This window comes from Alexandromys fortis, unplaced genomic scaffold, assembly GCF_014885135.2.
Source record: "Alexandromys fortis isolate MF-2015 unplaced genomic scaffold, M_Fortis_MF-2015_v1.1 scaffold_134, whole genome shotgun sequence".
Taxonomy (NCBI): domain Eukaryota; kingdom Metazoa; phylum Chordata; class Mammalia; order Rodentia; family Cricetidae; genus Alexandromys; species Alexandromys fortis.
In genome coordinates this window covers 3,700,291-3,718,966 of record NW_026068007.1, presented here as the reverse complement: position 1 = coordinate 3,718,966, position 18,676 = coordinate 3,700,291, and the positions used below count along the sequence as shown (strand labels likewise).

The following is an 18,676-nucleotide window of genomic DNA, read 5'->3' as shown; positions in this document are numbered from 1 at the left end:
CCTTCACGAATGCTAACACTTGACCCATTTCTAGTGACAAGCACGACCTTCTGAGCTCCTGCAGCCCAGTTCCCAGCCCTCCTGCTGTCACTGGAAGCCTTGATCGTCCTTGCACTGGTACCATCAGGGCAGCAACGGCACTACCTGACGTCACCAAAGAGTACACCCCTGCTGTTCTGGGGCATCCAGGGCCACTACGGCTTCTTCCTGATCCACCGCATGTGCCCACTCAACAGTCATGGCCTCCTCAACAATCACTGCCCAGGAGATAAGCATACGAGCACAGTGGGTGGAAAGACTAAAAAATGTCCCAGTGGTGCTGCTAGGCCCACCAGACCCAGAAACACACTCTTGGGTCTCATCCAGCTTCCCCTCTGGCCACCCCGATGCATCCTGGGACTACAGTGCTCTCGATATCCCATCAAACCAGACCCCTCCCTTCCATATCCACCCATACCAAAGCCTGACCAGGACGAAGCTTAGGAACAAGCTTCCTCCTTCTGGGATGTGTGTGTGTGTGTGTGTCCCCAGCATTTAAGTCCTCCTTTCTTCCTCCCAGCTAAATACCTCTCTCTTCCAATCCGACTTTCTGAACCCCATTTTCTGGATCCCGCTTTTCTTTAACATCCATGATTTCAATCTCAGGCCACATATTATTTGGAGTGTGGCTAAAAGAAAAAATATTGGGTTCTCTCTCTCTCTCTCCCAAGAATCTCAGAGTGTTGGAGGTGAGATAGACTGAGGGAAAATGATATTCAGAGATAGACCACGCGTGGAAGGCTCACGGGTGTTGTGTCCAGCCTACCCGCAAATGCAGGTGGGCACTTCTCCTTAGGGGTATCCTCTGTGGTGTGCACGGATTCGCAGTATGAAAGGGTCATTGTGGATGCGGTGCGAAGCGAAGGTAAGAAACAAACACAGACGGCAAACACTGAGTTTAAGAAGCTGTAACAACCAATTCTCTGTACCAGACGTTGGGTCTTGTCACTGGATTTAACTGTCAGCTTGACCCCGCCTAGAGTCCTCTGAGAGGAACACCTAGGTCATATTTAGCACATCTGTGTAAGGTCATCCTGATTACTGATTGCGACAACACCGCCATCCTTAGGTAGTCCTGAAGTATGTAAGAAAGGTAGCCAAGCATCAGCCTGTTTTGAGCAAGCCGGTGGGTGATCCTGCGTTCTGGTCCTCGAGGTTTCTGTTTCGGGCTCCTACCCCGATTTTCCTTAACAATGAATGATGTGGGAGTGTCATATATCAATCTGTTGATTTCATTGGTTAAGCAATAAAGAAACTCCTTGGCCCTAATAGGTTAAAACATAGGTGGGAGGAGTAAACAGAATAGGATGCTGGGAGGAAGAGGAAGTGAGCTCAGACCCGACAGCTCTGCTCTCTGGAGCAGAGACACCATGCTCAGCTCTCCAGGGTAGACGCGATAGCTCTGCGCTCTGAGGCAGATGCGATGAAGCTCAGACTCAGGATGGACGTAGGCTAGAATCTTCCCGGTAAGCGCACCTTGGGGTGCTTACACACATTATTAGAAATGGGCTAAATTAATATGTGAGAATTAGCCTAGAAGAGGCTAAATAGAAATGGGCCAAGCAGTCTTTAAATGAATACAGTTTGTGTGTTATTATTTCGGGCATAAGCTAGCAGGCGGCTGGGGTGCTGGGGACGCAGCCCCGCCACTCTTATTTCAACAAATGAACCTGGATGCATAAGTTAAATAAGCCTTAAGCCCTAAGTTGCTTTTGGTCAAAGTGTTTTACCATCGTGTCAGAGAGGACTTTAGAACAACCGGGGTGGGGTGAGCAAGGAAGCAGGTGAGCAGAGAACAGCTGGAAAGCACAGCCGACCATGCGAGGGATCCCGAGGGTGACTCTGTGGGGTTTTGAAGTCAGAAAAGATTCGCTTTAATTTACTTCATTTCTGAAATATGGATGGAAGATGTGAAGAAGAATGAAGATCAGAGGCCAGGGCCAGGGAGCTCAGCGCCCCGAGATCCGGCCCAGTCCAGAAAAGCTGGGCAGTAAGCTGGGCTAGGAAGCTGGGAGTGGCAGTGGTGGCTACGGCGGCAGCAGCAGGTGCTGAGGAATTAGAGGAAGCTCTGGTGTTGGGTTGTGCAAACTGCTCTAACATGACCCACAGCAGATGTTGAAGCAAGAGGTCTGGGAGCTTTTAGTAGTTAGAAGGATGAAGAATTGCGGAGAGGGCCACGAGGAAGATGGATGCGAGGAGCTCGGTGGCGATCTGGCCATAGAACGCCAGGAAAAGGAGACCAGACACCATCTCTCAGCTAGGACAATGAGCACACTGTGGTACCCATCTGTGGTGACGGGATCCTGGAGGAGGAACAAATTTGGCTGCAGATTGAGGGGTGATGGGTTTGCCTTTAATGAGCTCTCATCTTTTGGGGATGCCCCTTTGATAATCCACTAGCTTAGACTGGGTTCTCATATTTAACTTACGGGAGGGCTGGGGCCAGGCTTATTTGACGGAGGAAGGTCATTGGTTAAATAAACTGCCTTGGCCCTGATAGGTAAGAACATAGGTGGGTGGAGTAAACAGAACAGAATGCTGGGAGGAAGAGGAAGTGAGGTAAGACTCCTCAGACAGACTCCATAGCTCCTCTCAAGCTCCGACCCAGGATGGACGTAGGCTAGAATCACCCTGGTAAGCCACCTCCTGGGCTACATAGATTATTAGAAATGGGTTAAGAGGCTGAAACTAATGGGCCAGGCAGTGTTTAAAAGAATACAGTTTGTGTGTTGTTATTTCGGGGCATAAGCTAGCCAGGCGGCTGGGGTGCTGGGGACGCAGCCCCGCCGCTCCTCTTACAACAGTTATTTGTCCCCTAAGTCACCACCAGCTGTCTGCAGGAAGTTTATGTCCCAGCAGGGTTTACGGGATGAACACACCCCTTTAGAAATGCTTGCCTGGTATCAAGAAACCCATCTAAGTAGCCGAAGACCTAATTGTCTCTCACCCAGGCGATGGATCCGGCTCTCCCTGAAACAGAGTGGAGTGATTAGTATCTTAGATAAGGCTCACTGTCAGCACTTCCCTCATAATAACCGAGATGTAATAATGCCAAGCAAAGGGTTTATCACATTCCATACCGAGGCATTCTTTATATACCTGCTATCATTTAATATTTGAAGAATATTGAATGGAAATATTATTGTCCGTTCTTTGAGGTTTAGGAATTGGAGCACAGACATGGAACATAGATTTATTTATTATGAATGGCATGCATGTGTATGGGTTATGCATGTACAGAGGCTTCAGATGCCCTGAACTGTAGTTACAGTTACGACCCATTTAACATGGATCCTAGGAACCGAACATGGCTTCTCTACGAGAGCAGCACATACTCCTCTTCGTTGTGACGTCTCCCCAGCCCCAGAGTCCACAGATCTTGTAAAGTCGCCATGACCCAAAAGGTGATGCCAGAATCTATCAATCCTTAGTCCTGCTCTTCAGTGCTGAGTGATAGTTCAAGCTTCCCAGTTAATTATCTAGAGATGAACTTTCCCAATGGAAACAAACCTTTTTGCCTTTGTAGGATGTGCTGAGCAAGTGCAGACAAAACCCACTAAGAAATGTAAGGATTAAGGGTCTGAGTGTGGGCTCAGTGGCGGAGAGCATAGCCAGCCTGCATGTGACCTTGTCTTTTCTACATACACACACACGCGCGCGCGCGTGCACACACACACACACACACACACACACACACACACACACACACGGAGGGAAGAAAGGAGAGGAGAGGGGGATGGGGAAAGAGAGAGAAAAAGACTAGAGAATAGAAAGAATATTTTCTAAAGTTTCCTGAGTGGAAAAACAGTATCAACGAACAAGAACAAGAGTAGATTTCCAATACTTAGAAAGGGTAAGTACACCATTAAATGCATGTAAAGGAAGAAAAGCCTACCTACATTGGTGGACTGAAATGGAACCAAGGTTTAAAAAGGAAGAAAGAGACAAAAATCCAATACACGTACTACACAGAGGTGAGGCTAGGAAAGTGTCCAGTGGTTTGCTTCCCCACTCAGGGCAGGGTGGGAAAGCGCAGACTTTCTTCTGCAGCTCTGAAGATGCCTCTGCTCCTGCAGCCTTCAGGAAACACTTGCCAGTTAGTCAGTTAGAAGGGATATCCAACCCTGCTTTGGTCTGAACTCTTGTATCACTCGTCAACTACTAGATGCCCTGCAATTTTGCAACACATCTTAAATCAAAGAAAGGATGTGTGCTTATTAGCACTTCAAAGCAAACAGCCCAGAGGGGGAACTACAGGTCCTTAGAGATTGGAAAGGATGACTGAAGGGCTCAGGTTACCTGCCCTGTTCTTGGGGTACAGGAAGACCCCAGCACAGTCCTCTTTCTTCCTTTAGCTCAGGGCCACAATAACCAGGGAAACACAAGCCTGCAGTGAGGAAGAAGTCCACCAGGGGGAGCAATAACTTGAGCATGGCAAATCTGGGACCGAAGTAGATACAGAAAACTAATGGATAGTATCCTAAGGAGAGAAAGTTTTTTCTTTTCTCCTTTCTTTCCTTCTTCCTTCCTTCCTTCCTTCCTTCCTTCCTTCCTTCCTTCCTTCCTTCCTTCCTTTCTCTTTCTTTCTTTCTTTCTTTCTTTCTTTCTCTCTTTCTATCTTTCCTTCCTTCCTTTCTTCCTTTCTTTTTATAGGCCATATGGCTTTTCTCCTTTGTCTTTTATTTCCTTCAGGTCTGCATTAGAGCACTCTGCTTTTGTCTAAGGACCCTAAGACAATGTGGAACCCATCCCCTGGGCTGACTGAGCTTATCTATGCTCTGATTCCAGAGTCAGCTTGGAACAGCACTCTGGAGACAACAGACACTGTCTATCTTCTTGGAAAGGCAGGAAGCCTTGAGGGTTGTTCTGAAATAACAGATATTTCAAGGGGAGGATCTTGGAATAGCATGCGGAAGGAGACAAGCAGACGAGAACACGTCGGATGCAGTGTTATTACACACATTTTGTACTCCCAGCTACTCGGGAAGCTGAGTCAGGGGGGTCATGAGTTCAAAGCCAGCCTGGACTGTATCTCAAGGAGAGCTTGTTTCAAAACAAACAAACAAAACTTTGGAGCTGGAGAGATGGCTCAGAGGTTAAGAGCATTGCCTGCTCTTCCAAAGGTCCTGAGTTCAATTCCCAGCAACCACATGGTGGCTCACAACCATCTGTAATGGGGTCTGGTGCCCTCTTCTGGCCTGCAGCATACACACAGACAGAATATTGTATACATAATAAATAAATATTTAAAATAAACAAACAAACAAAACTTCGTAAGGCTTTTTGCAACAGAGAATTTCCTCACTTGGGGATTTGTGACAATAAAGGGGAGTCTTTAGCGCGTGGCCTACAGGCAGTGAGTCTTTACTAGAGTTTGGGATATGGTCACCCCAGTGAGTGATACACACACACCTGGGCACTTCCTTACAAACCTACTTCTGCAGTAAGATGAGGGGATAAAGAGGGTGAGAATGCTCCCCAGGAGACTCTGACACCTGGCATAAGAACTCTTTTGAACGGTTCCCCTCTAACTACTGAACAGGATTCCAGCTCTTATATGCACCATTCACACTTAGCCAGGATTTGGCCCCAACTTGTTCTTACCTATCACGATTCCATGTTCCTTTAGAGTTATGTCTATTTGTGTCAGTTTTTCTTGCACACGCTTATTTCTCCCTAAAAAGCAGGTGCCAAAACATCCATAATGAAATTGCTTCAGAGATCAGAAGTCAGTGGCAGGAACAACAAGCATTGCGCATGGGGCCCAGTGCCCACCTTTAGCAGCGGATCCTCAGCAAACATCTATTAAGATAAGTGAGCAAGTGCAGGAAGAATCAGATGATCAAACAGGGGACCAAGCACTGGAGAAGCCCCAGAGGCATTTCTGTGGCTTTGAGGACTTCCCTGAAGGCCTGTGGTTATTATCATTGTTTTACGTCTCATTGCTTTATGGTCCAATCTCAGACATAGACGCTGAGGAGGGGAAAGCAAGGGACAGGGAGGCATGACACGTGTCCAATTATAGCATGTCGCGCTGCTCCACACTGAGAGGCCAATGAGGTCTGAGGCCCACGGGCATAGGACTGCCTTCTCTCCCACCCTCTGAATGGTTTGCAAGGCTTGTGTTATTTGCATGGCTATGGACAGAGGCAGAGCTGGTGTGAGGTTTCTGGTGAAATGCTAACCTTTCCTGCTATGATGGACAGAAGGATGTAGACTAGGCCAGCGCTTCCCATGATGGATAAATTCTGTGGTATCCAAAGGACGTACAGCATACATAAAAATCCCCTGACAAATTAAGAGTGGGAAAATCTAGCTGAAATTTGATGTCTAAAATATATGTGCATAGATGTATGTATGTATGTATATGTATACAATATGCATATGTGTATATGTAGGGATGGATAGATAGATAGATAGATAGATAGATAGATAGATAGATAGATAGATAGATAGATAGAAATATGATTGATGTCTTAAGTGTGAGGACTAGAATTTAGATCCCTGGCCTTCATAAATATGGGGCAGGCCGGATAATCTATCTGTAATCCCAGGCCTCAGGAGGTGCAGACCTGGGATTCCCAGGGCAAGCTGGTGAACTGGGAAGCTCTGGGTTTAGTGAGAAACTCCTCCTCAGCAAACAAAACGAAGACTGGTGGAGGAAGAGCGCCAGTGTCAAGTTCTCCCCCCTCAACGTGGTCACTGGCACATGCACACACTCACGGTCATCAGCACATGCACAAAAGTGTGCCCGTACATGTGAGCATGCGGACACACACACACAAAGCACGCACACACAGTATACATCTTAAGACTGTCAATCTTTAAAATATGAATAATCACTGGGAATCTCCTAAACGTTAAGGCACAGAGGACTCCCCAGATTATGAGCCGTGCGCTTTCCCTTCTTCACGGATGGGAGGAACGTGGAGTCGCGAGGCACACACATTTTGGGGACATGCCGACATGGGGACTCTGACAGGCCTTCCTCAGCCTGGCTACTGCATCATAGAAAACCTGCCTGTGTCACTTAATTTTTCTTTTTTTGGAAAAGGAATTTTCTGGACTCCTTCCCAGAATCTAAAGCAGAAGGGCACTGGGACTGTAGGCTTCCAAAAGCTCTGCTGGAGATCAACTGTTGCATTGTGGGAGCACCTTGGGATTTAGAAGAGCCCAGGTCCACTCCACCCACCACACTCGGTTCAGTGTGATTATTTCTGGACGGTGACAAATTATCTCAGTTTCTCACCCCGAAAACAGGGCATGACACTGACTCATTGGTGTATTTTTGGTCCCAATTGGTTAAATGACATCATCAGGGAAAACAATTCACACATAGGTACCGCTTCAGGTTTGTTTGATATGCCCTCGGGGTCGCCAACAGAAAAATGAACAGTAACATTCTTTGCTTTTGCCAGTCTCTGGGGTTCAGAGGACAAATTTTGCCTTCCTCCAACTAGAATAAGTGCGGTCCCCACTCCCTGTGAGAGGCTTGTGGTGCTCTGACCTTCGCTGTGTTGAGAGCACAGCGCTGAAGTCACTTTGGGACAAGCAAGCAGGCTCTGAAGATTCTTGGCCGACACTCCTTGCCTTCACTTGTACTAAAGAGAAGTCTGCACTGTGCAAGAGATCCTATAAACCACACTTCCTAACTGAACTCTATTATCAAGGTTATAGATGAAACGGTCTCTTCATGGGTTTGTGTTAGACAATGCAGAAGTCCAACACTTGGCCAGCAGCGGTTGCAAGTGATGTGGGAGTGTCATATATCAATCTGTTGGTTTCATTGGTTAAGTAATAAACACACTGCTTGGCCTCATAGGTTAAAGCATTGGTGGGAGGAGTAAACAGAATAGAATTCTGGGCGGAAGAGGAAGTGAGGTCAGACTCTGCTCTGCTCCCGGACAGCATGAACGGAGGCTAGAATCTTCCCGATAAGCGCACCTTGGGGTGCTTACACAGATGATTAGAAATGGGCTAGTCCAGGTGCGAGAATTGGCCTGTAAGGACTAGAGTTCATGAGCCAAGCAGTTCTTAAATGAATACAGTTTGTGTGTTGTTATTTCAGGCATAAGCTAGCCAAGCGGCCGGGGTGTTGGGGACGCAGCCCCGCCGCCGCTCCTCTTATTTCAACATGCAAGCTCTTCTATGGAGGAGAGATTATTCGAAGCATGAATTTCAAAGGTGTGTCTATGTCTAGGAGAGCAGATGTAGTGGGGCTTTTACAGGCGTCAAACATTTGGTGTCTCCATGCTCCTTTCTTGCTCAATAATCCCTTGGGCTAGAAAGTTTCACCCCTTACCTGTGAATGTGCGGATGTGTGTTTGCACATGTGTGTGCATGAATATCACTACCACTTAGGGGGAAATGCATGTGTTCATTTAATCCTGGTCCATGGAAATGCCTTGTGGGGGAATGAAAGGTCATAGGTAATCTCCGGTCTATAAATGGATGCAATTTGGAAGTTGATTTGTAAATCAGCAGTTTGGATCGTGGAACACGTTTTCTCATGGGAAAAAAAAATGTAAAATGAATCCTGGCCCAGCACACAAGAAACTGTTTAACTCCAGCACTACCTGAAGCAAAACAATTATTTTCGTTATTTAGCGAGAACAACGTTTCCACGGGAACAACTCTCAGAGTTCTACTGTAAGGGTGAGAGCCAACGGCTATAAAATTTTAACTGGTCTTCTAAGTCACCCTGCCCTTTTCCCTTCAGTGAGTTACCCAGAAGAGAAGCTATTAATACCACAAATTATTTCCGGAATATGTTAAGTCAAAATAATATTTCTTTCTCTGCTGTCGTATGTACTTTCAAAGGTTAGTAAAAGGGATCGTACGGAACAAGGACAAGTCTCCTGGAACATCGCAGAGCTCGACCAGCTCTGGCCTTTGTCATTCTGCTTCTTGGCCATTCTTTCTCGTGCAGGAGCCAGGTAAGCCGGCTCCAGGGAAGCCATGGGTACCACCTTCATCTTTATTCTTACAGACTTGTGTATCTGTTTTTCCTTCCAAGTCTTTACCTTTGCTTTAGTTACTTTTTTTTAAACACTCATCTTATAATTTAATAGGGATCTGCCATAAGTGATGAGGTACAGTCTAGGCCACACTGGCCACAGGAATCAGAACCACAATACATGGAATATGCTAGAAGTCGTATAAATATATCACAGAATCATGACGGTGGAAAGAACCTAAAAAGATTGTCTCGCCTGTTCCCTGGCTTCCTGACAAGCCAACCATTCCAAACAGATGAGAGGGAAGGATGAGGATGTTGTTAGTCCTCCCTAGACCTCACCACCTAGCCACTGGCCGGATAGTTTTGCTACCTATTTATTTAAATTATTCCATTCACAGTTATAGCTGCACCTTTCATTTCTGATATTTAAAACAGGGAACAAAGTGGGTTTATCTGCTCAGACTCACACAGTGCACTCAACATCAGAGTTTTGTGTTCTTCCCCCCACCCCCACCCCGGGATGTCCTGAACATTCCAGGGGCTGGTCCTTCAGCCCCCCCCCTCTGTGTTCTCTGGGCTGTCTGCACGCCTTCACCAGTGACCACCTGGACCTAGAAACTGAATTTAACAAGTTGGCTGGGAGTATTGCATGGCATGCACACATAGGAACATTTAAGTATAATCTGATAAGCAGGCCTTACGACTTGGATACAAAAGAAAGGGAAAGTGTAATGATCATAATAAAATTGTAAACGCACAGACTGTTTATATATAGCCATTCTCTTCTGGGTAGTAAAAAAGATCCTAATCAGCCAGAGTAAGGGAAAAAAGGAAATTCCATCACTATTAAGCAGTTTAAAACAGTTTATGTAGAAACCATGATATCCGCCCCCCATTTCTCTCTCTCTCTCTCTCTCTCTCTCTCTCTCTCTCTCTCTCTCTCTCTCTCTCCAAACAGGGTGTCACCATGTAACTCTGACAGGCCTGCAATCCATAGAGACGGACTGACCCCTGCCTCCCTAACGCTGGGATTTGAGGTATGTGCCACCAAACCCAGCTTCATGGCTTTAAATGCCACCATACTTTTCTTTCTTTGTGCTTAGCATGTACATGTGCATGGGTGTTCGTGTTGTATCTGCATGTGTATGAACATGCATATGGAGGTCAGGGGGTTCAACTTCAGTCCTTCTCTGTCACTCTCCACCTTATTATTAAAAAAAACATGTTTGTGTATGCACATTTGTGTGTGTGAATGAAGGTGGGTGCGCGCGCACGACATGGCACATGTGGAGGTCAGAGGACAACTGTGGAGGTCAAAGGGCACCCTCAAGAGTTGGTTCTCATGTTATACCTTATTTTGAGATGGAGTCTCTGGTAGTTTTTCCTTTTCTCCCCCCTTCCTCCTCTCTTCCTCCTCCCTCCCCCCCCCCCCCCCCCCCCCCCCCCCCCCCCCCCCCCCCCCCCCCCCCCCCCCCCCCCCCCTCCCTCCCTCCCTCCCTCCCTCCCTCCCTCCCTTTCTTCCTTTTGGCTGCTTATGCCGAGCTAGCTGGTTCTCAAGCTGTGGAGAACTCGCTTGTCTCGGCTCCCCATATCGTTACAGTGGTGGTACAAGTATCTGTAATATTTGCTGACTTTTACAGAGGGATTCAAACTCAGGTCTTTGCACAGAAGCAAATGCTCTCGCCCACTGAGCCATCTACCCACCCCTGCCCTATTTCTTGAGAGTTCAGTAAACCTAGAGTCCTCTAGACTGCCAACATGGGACACCCACTGGGTGATTAGCTAGCTCCAGGGAGCCACCTGTCTCCGCTCACACAGCATAGGGGTTGCAGACATTTAATGCGTTTTCAGCCTTTTGTGTTTGTGCCAGGGAATTGGAACTCAGGTCCTCAAGGTTCAGGGGCAAACACTTTCCTCACGGAGCCACTGCCCCAGCCTAAACATTTTCTTTTTTTTTTTCCAACAGAAAATTTGTTGGGGCCCTTAAAGCAGCCTTTTGAGTTATTTTAAATTGGGAGTGGCACCCCTCTGTCTCCAGGTCCCATGGGCCTCCAAGGGAAAGATGATGTCTGAGGATCGGATGCACGCTGACATTTTGATATGATGATCTCAACTTGAAAGTAAGCACCACTTATGGGGTAATGCAAGTTTCTAAAATGATAGAAAGAATTTTGTTTTGACGCCAGGTTGTGGTTTGAATGTGAAATGTCCCCCCAGTCTAATGTGTTTGAACACTTGGTCTCCAGCTGGTGGTGCTGTTTGGGAAGCAGTGGAACCTTAGGAGGAGGAGTCTTCCTTGAGGAACTACGTCACTGGGAATGGATTTGAAGTTGCATAGCCTAGCCCCACTTCCTGTTTTTACTCTCCACTTCTAGACTGCCAGCCTCATGCCCCTGCCATCGTGCCTTCTCTGTGATGATGTGACTATCCGCTCTGGAAGTCTAGGCCAAAATAAGTGCAAGCCAAAAAACACCCCTTCCCTTTTATTTATTACGGATACAGTGTCCGGCCTGCATGTATGCCTGAAGGCCAGAAGAGGGCGCCAGATCTCATTATAGATGGTTGGGAGCTACCAAGTGATCGCTGAGAAGTGAACTCAGGACCTCTGGAAGAGCAGCCAGTACCTCTGAGCCATCTCTTTAGCTACACCCCCTTCCCCCCTTTAAGTTTCTTTCGTTGGGATATTTTATCACAAGAGAAACTGATAACCAGGCTGACATCAAACTTCATCTTGCTGAAACATCCCTGAGACTACATCACCCAACTCTCAGACACCAGCAGCTCCTAGAGACAGCTGTCCTTATCTCTCCAGGGGTTTTCAAAGCAGGACAAGCCTTCAGAACTTCTCAGCAGCCAACAGTACCGCATCCTGCCCCAGGCATTTCTGTCTCTGTGTGTAGCGATTCTGGTGTCAAAAGAGACCTGGCAGAGTAGGAGATTGGTTTGTAGGAGAAGCCAGGATCTTCTGAGTTTTTTTTACGAGACCCCTGCTCTGCGTCAGCCAACCAGATTTCCTGCACAAGAAGGATAGCTCTTTGCCATGAAGACTTAAGATATAGACGAGGAAATGCAAAGGAAGAAACGCTAAAAGAAAATTTTTTTTGTTGTACTCCAAAGGTGTTAGTGATATTTATCTAACTTTGTGGTTTAAAGATTTTGAGGTTATCCATCTTGTTAATCTATCTTAGCAAAATAGCCCATGGCTAATGTACACAGTCCATCTGACCTGACAGAAGTAAACACTTATGAAGACTTCCTGGGTCTCAGATTTCCTACACAAATCCTACCTTAAATTTCCTTCTTCACCCTGAGAAAAATATAGCATGCAATTGAACCTTCGTCACGAAGGATATCATTTAATAGTGGGGACGTCAACTTACTTGTTCATTTTTAGTCAGCCTGGTTCTGTTGTGAATGTCTGACGTGACCAAATTGAACCCGTGCTTCTCTGACAAGATTCTCAGGAGCAAGACCACGGTGCGGCTGCCACACTTGCCGACTCTGTTGTAGACCACCTGGCTGGGGAAAGGAAGGACCTGGAAGGAGAGAGAGAGAAGCGGCATGAACCGTGGGTGAAAACACAAGTCCTCCCCTCTATGTGACAAGACAGAATGTTGGACATTTCAAGTGGACGGAAGTGCAGAGGCAAGGAGCTACTGTGCACACAGAGCCTCTCATCATGTTTTCAGATAGAGCTGACCTGGCCGCACTCAGTCAGACTTGAAACTGATCAAGTTTCATGAAGTCTATAAGGACTGATCATGAGTTGGCCTCAAAAGCATGGCACTGGGGTACATGCTTTAGTAAATTTTTTTTTCAAGGGATGCTTTATCAGACTGAATTAATCAAAGAAGACAGTGACATTAAAGACTGATGTAGAGACTGTGTGTGGTGGCACACGCCTTTAATTCCAGCACTTGGGAGGCAGAGGCAAGTGAATCTCTGCATTCCCGGCCAGCCTGGTCCACAGAGCAAGTTCCATGACAGCAAGAGCTACATACTGAAACCCTGTCTCACACAACCACAGCAAAAATGATGTAGAACTCATATATCATAAAAAATATCAAACTTATAAACAGGAATTCATTATAAAATTTAAGGAATTTCTTTTCAGTAGATCCCCCATTATAAGAGCATCACCACCATCAAGATCCAGGGCATTGTCATCACCAGCAGCAGACCCTCATTCCCGCCATTGTTTCACGTTCCCACATTATCCCAACCTCCTGGAACCGTTTCCATATGTTCTGTCTCATGGGATTCCCAGCGGGCTCTGGAGAAATCATGTCAGAACATTTTCCAGCGTCTGCGGCGCTGTAGAATGAGTGGCTCAATACTCCATCCTCTTACATAGCTGGGCACCATAGCCTTGCACGAACAAACTGGGTTATGATACCTCAGCTGATGGACACATGGATCACGTTCCCATAGTAACACGGCTATGAGGAGGTGCATACCTGATTTTGTGTGGACGAGTTTCAGATTCCCCTCTATGCATACCTAGAAGTGGGGCTTCCGGACCCACAACAGCTCAGCATCTAATGTTTCGTGCCAAACTGTTTTCAATTCAGCTGCGCTGCTCTATATTCCCACCAGCAACACGAGCCTTCCAGTTCCCCCACATCCTTGCCAACCTTGGTCACTGCCTGGTTTTGTGTTTTTATTTTTTTTTTATAAATATCCCAGTGCGTGTGAAGTGATAGCTCATTGTGGTTTTAAGTTATATTTCCCTAGTGACTAATAAGGTTGACCATCTGTGTGTGTGTGTGTGTTGGTCACTTTCTATTTTCTTTGTGGAAACATATTTTTAAAGTTTTTACATTATCAAGTTGAGCTTTATTCATGCATTTATAGGGCATTATATTCATTTCTTTGTTTATAGATAAATGAACTGCAAATGTTTTCTTCTTCTTCTTCTTCTTCTTCTTCTTCTTCTTCTTCTTCTTCTTCTTCTTCTTCTTCTTCTTCTTCTTCTTCTTCTTCTTCTTCTTCTCGGGACTTTTTGCTTTCATAACAGGTTCTTGAGAAGTCTAAAAGTTTTATGCTTTGGTTGGAGCCAATTTTATTTTGGCTATTTGTGCTCTGAGATCTAAGACATTCCATGCGGTGCGGACCTATTTTCTTCTCAGAGTTTAACACTCCAGTCCTAACACTTTGAACCTTTGATCCACTCTAAGTTCATTCTTTGTGTCGCGTTGGATCAGGCCTAGTTTTGTGCATTTGCAGGTGGCCTTCAAATGGTCCCAGCAACGTTTAGAGAACGGCTTGCTCTTTCTTCATCTGTCAGCCTTACTGACAACTTCCAGGCTGTCAATCTGTGTCCATCCTAGGCATCACCTAACAGTCTTCATTAGGATAACTTTGAAAGCAGTTTTGAAATTAGGACAGGTGAGTCCATTCAGCTTTGCTCCTTGGTTGCACAAGAACAGATTTCAGTCATTCTGGGTCCCGTAAATTTCCAGAGGGAATGTCCAAAAGAATTTTATAATCTTTTTGCCAAAAAAAAAAACCCTCCAGGTAATTGAAATTTTAATAGCAATTCCATTTAACATTTGGGGGACAATTGCTATCCTAACAACATTGTCTTCCATTCAGAATATACATTGCTTTTCTACTAATTTCATTCTTTAATTTGTTTCACTGATATCTCATAATGTTCAGTGGGAAACCTTTATAGTTTCAATTTATTCTTTTTGATGCTTTATGAGGGGAATTATTTCCTTAATTTTATTTTTGGATGGTCCATGACCAGGAATACAGCTGATTTTTGCATACTGATCTTGAATCCTGTGTCATCTTGCTAACTCATTCATGAATGTAGCAAATACTAACAATACTGATGATTCCCTCCATCTTTACTGGGGGAGTTCTACATATAAGATGACGTCATCGGCAGAGATATTCATAACTTCACTGTTTTTAAATAAGGCTTCCCCTGACTTCATTTTCTTTCCTAACCACCCGGTGATAACGGCCTACAGAAGCATTATACAAGGCATCTATGATTAAATATTTGTACCCCCAACCGAGTCCTCATTTCCATTTGAATGATCAGCACTGTGCACTAATCGATGGCAACAGTCAGACATTCCTTTCATTCAGCATCTTCCCGTGACGGAAGGTTGTAAGAAAAGCCCAAAGGAGGATGGCAGAGCACCGCACAAAAGCCATAGACAAACACACTCAAAACATAACCTCTGTCCTACAGACTAAGGGACTCTCTTGAAATAGCCTACAGGGATGAACTTAGAAACAGCCACAGTATTTCAATCAGCTACTTAGTAGCCAGTCACAAGCTATTGTGATACAATTCTTCCCATCCCTATTATTCTTTTATAGCCACACCCATAGGGCCAGTCTTCTGGCCTTCTGTGATGTGTCTTCACACTGCCTAGAATGTTCCTTGTATATACAAAGATCATTGGCAGATGCTGACCATGTCTTGGCCACTCTGATCGATTTAATAAGCTATCTAATGCTAACAGTGTGATTCTGCTAAAATTTGAAACCAAGAAAATCTTCAAATACCGATGATCTTTCTAAGAAAAGGCAAACGAGTTACCAGGGGGGGAAATGATCATCACAGTAATAGGTCTTTACTTGGAATATTATCGGGGTGTACCCTCCCCTAAAGTCTGTTCTCTGGTAACCATGGCAACACAGATACTCAGAGAGATCAGTCATGCTCGCAGGTATAAGTATGAGCCAAGGAGGTTGGCCTAGGTGATCAAGATTAGTATGAACGAGTTAATATAGTGTTGATTACTTGGTCCTCCAGTATAACCGGGGCTGGTACTGACTACAACCGTGCCAGCTGCCCATATAAACACACAGTTCAATTTCTCTATAAAAATCAGTTGCCCAAGGCTGGTGAAATGGTTCAGCAGACCAAGACAGTTGCTTGTGAGCCTGGCAACTTGAGTCTGAGCCCAGCGACTCCCACAGTGGAAGGAACGGAACAACTCCCAAAAACTGCCCTCTGACCCCCACACATGAGTATCTTCTCTCACACACATAACTGTAAATAACTGTAAAACATAAAAGGAAAGCAATTACTTGAAAATTGGCCTTTCCGTATAGACCCCACCCCATCTTGTAGTACAACAGAGTCACGGAAGAAAGAGAATGGTTACATTTGCATCTCTAACATAGAAGCTAGGAAGAAAGAGAAGTGTTACATCTGCATCTGTAACATAGAAGCTAGGGGGTCACACTTACTTGCAGCTCCAGAGGACTGTGATTAAGTCGTGCATGGAGGGCAGTGTCCTAAGACACCATTCTTTTATTTCAGTTATTATTGTAGATATAGAGACAGTCATGGTGCAGGGCTGCAGGCACGTCTAAGAAGGACTAAAGGGAGGAGTGGGTTGCTATAGAGACCTGAGGGGAAAGTATTCCTTCTCCTGAAATGGAACACACTGACTACCATACTGCTTCCTTTGGCTAATAGATGCCTTTATTATTATAGCGATGAATTAGTCTTTAAAACTATTAGTGCAAGTCTTTCATTAGTGTTGTGGGAGGTCTCAAATAATAATCATAGTGGTGGTTTGAAAGAGTGGCACTATTAGGAGGTGTGCTCTTGCTGGAGGAAGTGTGTCACTGTGGAGGCAGGCTTTGAGGGTTCATATATGCTCAAGCCGTACCCGGTGAGTCAGTTTACTTCCTGTTGCCGACACAAGATGCAGAACTCTCAATTACCTCTCTAGCACCATGTCAGCCTGCGTGTCACCATGTCCCACCATGGTGATAGTGGATTGAACCTCTGAACTGTAAGCCAAACAACTAAATGTTTTCCTTCATAAAAGTTGCTGTGGTCATGGTGTGTCTTCATTGCAATAGAACCCTAACTAAGACAATCATAAATATTATCGATTATAAGAGACATTTATATAAGATCAAAAATCCTTGGACTAAAAAGGAAGGTATCTTAGGACACTGTCTTCCATGCATCTTGATCATGTCCTCTGGAGATATCTCTGAACAAGACTGGGCCTGTTAACTTTTTATCATGGAGGTGGGGTTCATGTGGTTCCACACGCACCCCTCCCCACAGGATTCATAGACAGTTCAAGATTATTAGAAGAGAGGTCTCACAAGGCCCTAACCCTTCCCAGGATTATATGTAGTTATGGGCTACTAAGGAAACGGTCTTAGGGGGGTCGGTCCTGTCTCTTCCTGTAGGAGTTTTAAGCAGACAACCTTTGCTGGGGGAGGGGGAGACATCACAGGCTTTGCTTCCACCCCATGCCCCCAACGATGTATAGACAGTTCACCTTTGTCAAGGAGATTTGTTTTTTCCTAAGTGATGTAGCTGCCCATGAGTTGTCTAAGATCCTGTAAGTAAGCTGGGTTGAACTCACTGTCTTACAAGGCTAGACTCGGGTGAAATCCTCTCTGTGGTTTTCACAGGGACGAACTTATATTTGTTCCCTTCGCCCAGGAAATGTTTCTCAAAAACAAAGGGAGAACACAAGATTCCCATCGAGACAATTCCATCTAACACTGACATGGAGCCCTGTTAATGGGGACTGGGGAAATGTGTCATCCTATAGGCGTCCCAAATCACCTTGTGACCTTCAAAGACACCGTGATACACCATCACACACAAACTGCTCTCCAGCTCAAATTGTTTCCTAAACAGCCTAGGAGAGGCACAGGTGATGGGCCAGTGAGGCAGGCTAAATCGACACATTAGTTTTGGATACTGTTACAGTGAACAGTAAGAAATTGATTCATAACTGCTCTAGGGAGAAACACAGATCCACTTCTGTAACTCTGCTTTAAAAAACTCAGCCTCCCCGTTGTTTGAAGGGTACTGTTTGGAAAGGCGAAGGAAAGGGACTTCACAGAGGACCGATCCCGTCTTGGCCCCTGTGCTGTGCTAAAGAATTCTAACGCATTTCTTAAAGATTTTTATACTGGAGCACTGCTTTTACATCCTTTTTTCCCTTCCCTTCCCCAACCCCTCGCATATTTCTTCCACTCCCTCTCAATCTCAAGACCTCTTCTTTAAATATCATCGTTCCATATATGCATATACATATGTTTACACATGCATATAAATCCACCGAGTACATTCTGTGCTGCTCCTGTGTACACGTGTTTTGGGCTGGCCACTTGGGATGTGATGATCTATCAGGACGCTCATCCCTGGGAAAAGAAATGATATTCCCTCTCTCAACAGCCAACCACTGCCTGGAGCTAACCTTTCTAATCCTCATTCCCAGTGATTAACAATGGCACATCCGATAGCCTTGTTGTCTTTTAACCTAGCCGTGTATTTCTGTAAGAGCTTATGTCATCAAACGGCTTAAGTAGCAATAATATCCTCTAGATCACTCCCCCCAGCGCACTGTCCTCTTCCTCACAGACCACATCGTCCCTAGGACAGCGGAGTTCGAGGTTAATAACGCAGGCAGTCCGGCCCATGACCCAGAACTGTCTGTCACCCGCTACAGTCCAATGTTTCATTTGGTTAGAACTCTACATTCTCTTTGTCATCGCAGTCCCTCAAGACTTCCTGTGAGAGAGTGGGATTATATTTAGATGAATGAAATGAAGCCCAGAGGGATCAATTGCCATTTCCAAGGTCGCAAAGTTCAGAAGCCACACAAACAACTGGAACCCGGTTCTTGGCTTTTCGGATTCCCAGGACCTCTGTGCCGTACCATCAAA

General features: G+C 45.5%; 1 protein-coding gene across 1 annotated transcript in view; it reads right to left on the bottom strand.

The window, feature by feature from the left end:
• The window catches only part of Ust (uronyl 2-sulfotransferase), a 278,050-nt gene that overhangs the window by 101,298 nt on the left and 158,076 nt on the right, over window positions 1–18,676 (bottom strand). The window contains exon 3 of the mRNA XM_050161634.1: window positions 12,379–12,534. Within this exon, the coding sequence (XP_050017591.1) occupies window positions 12,379–12,534 (156 nt within the window). The remainder of the gene's footprint in view (window positions 1–12,378; window positions 12,535–18,676) is intronic.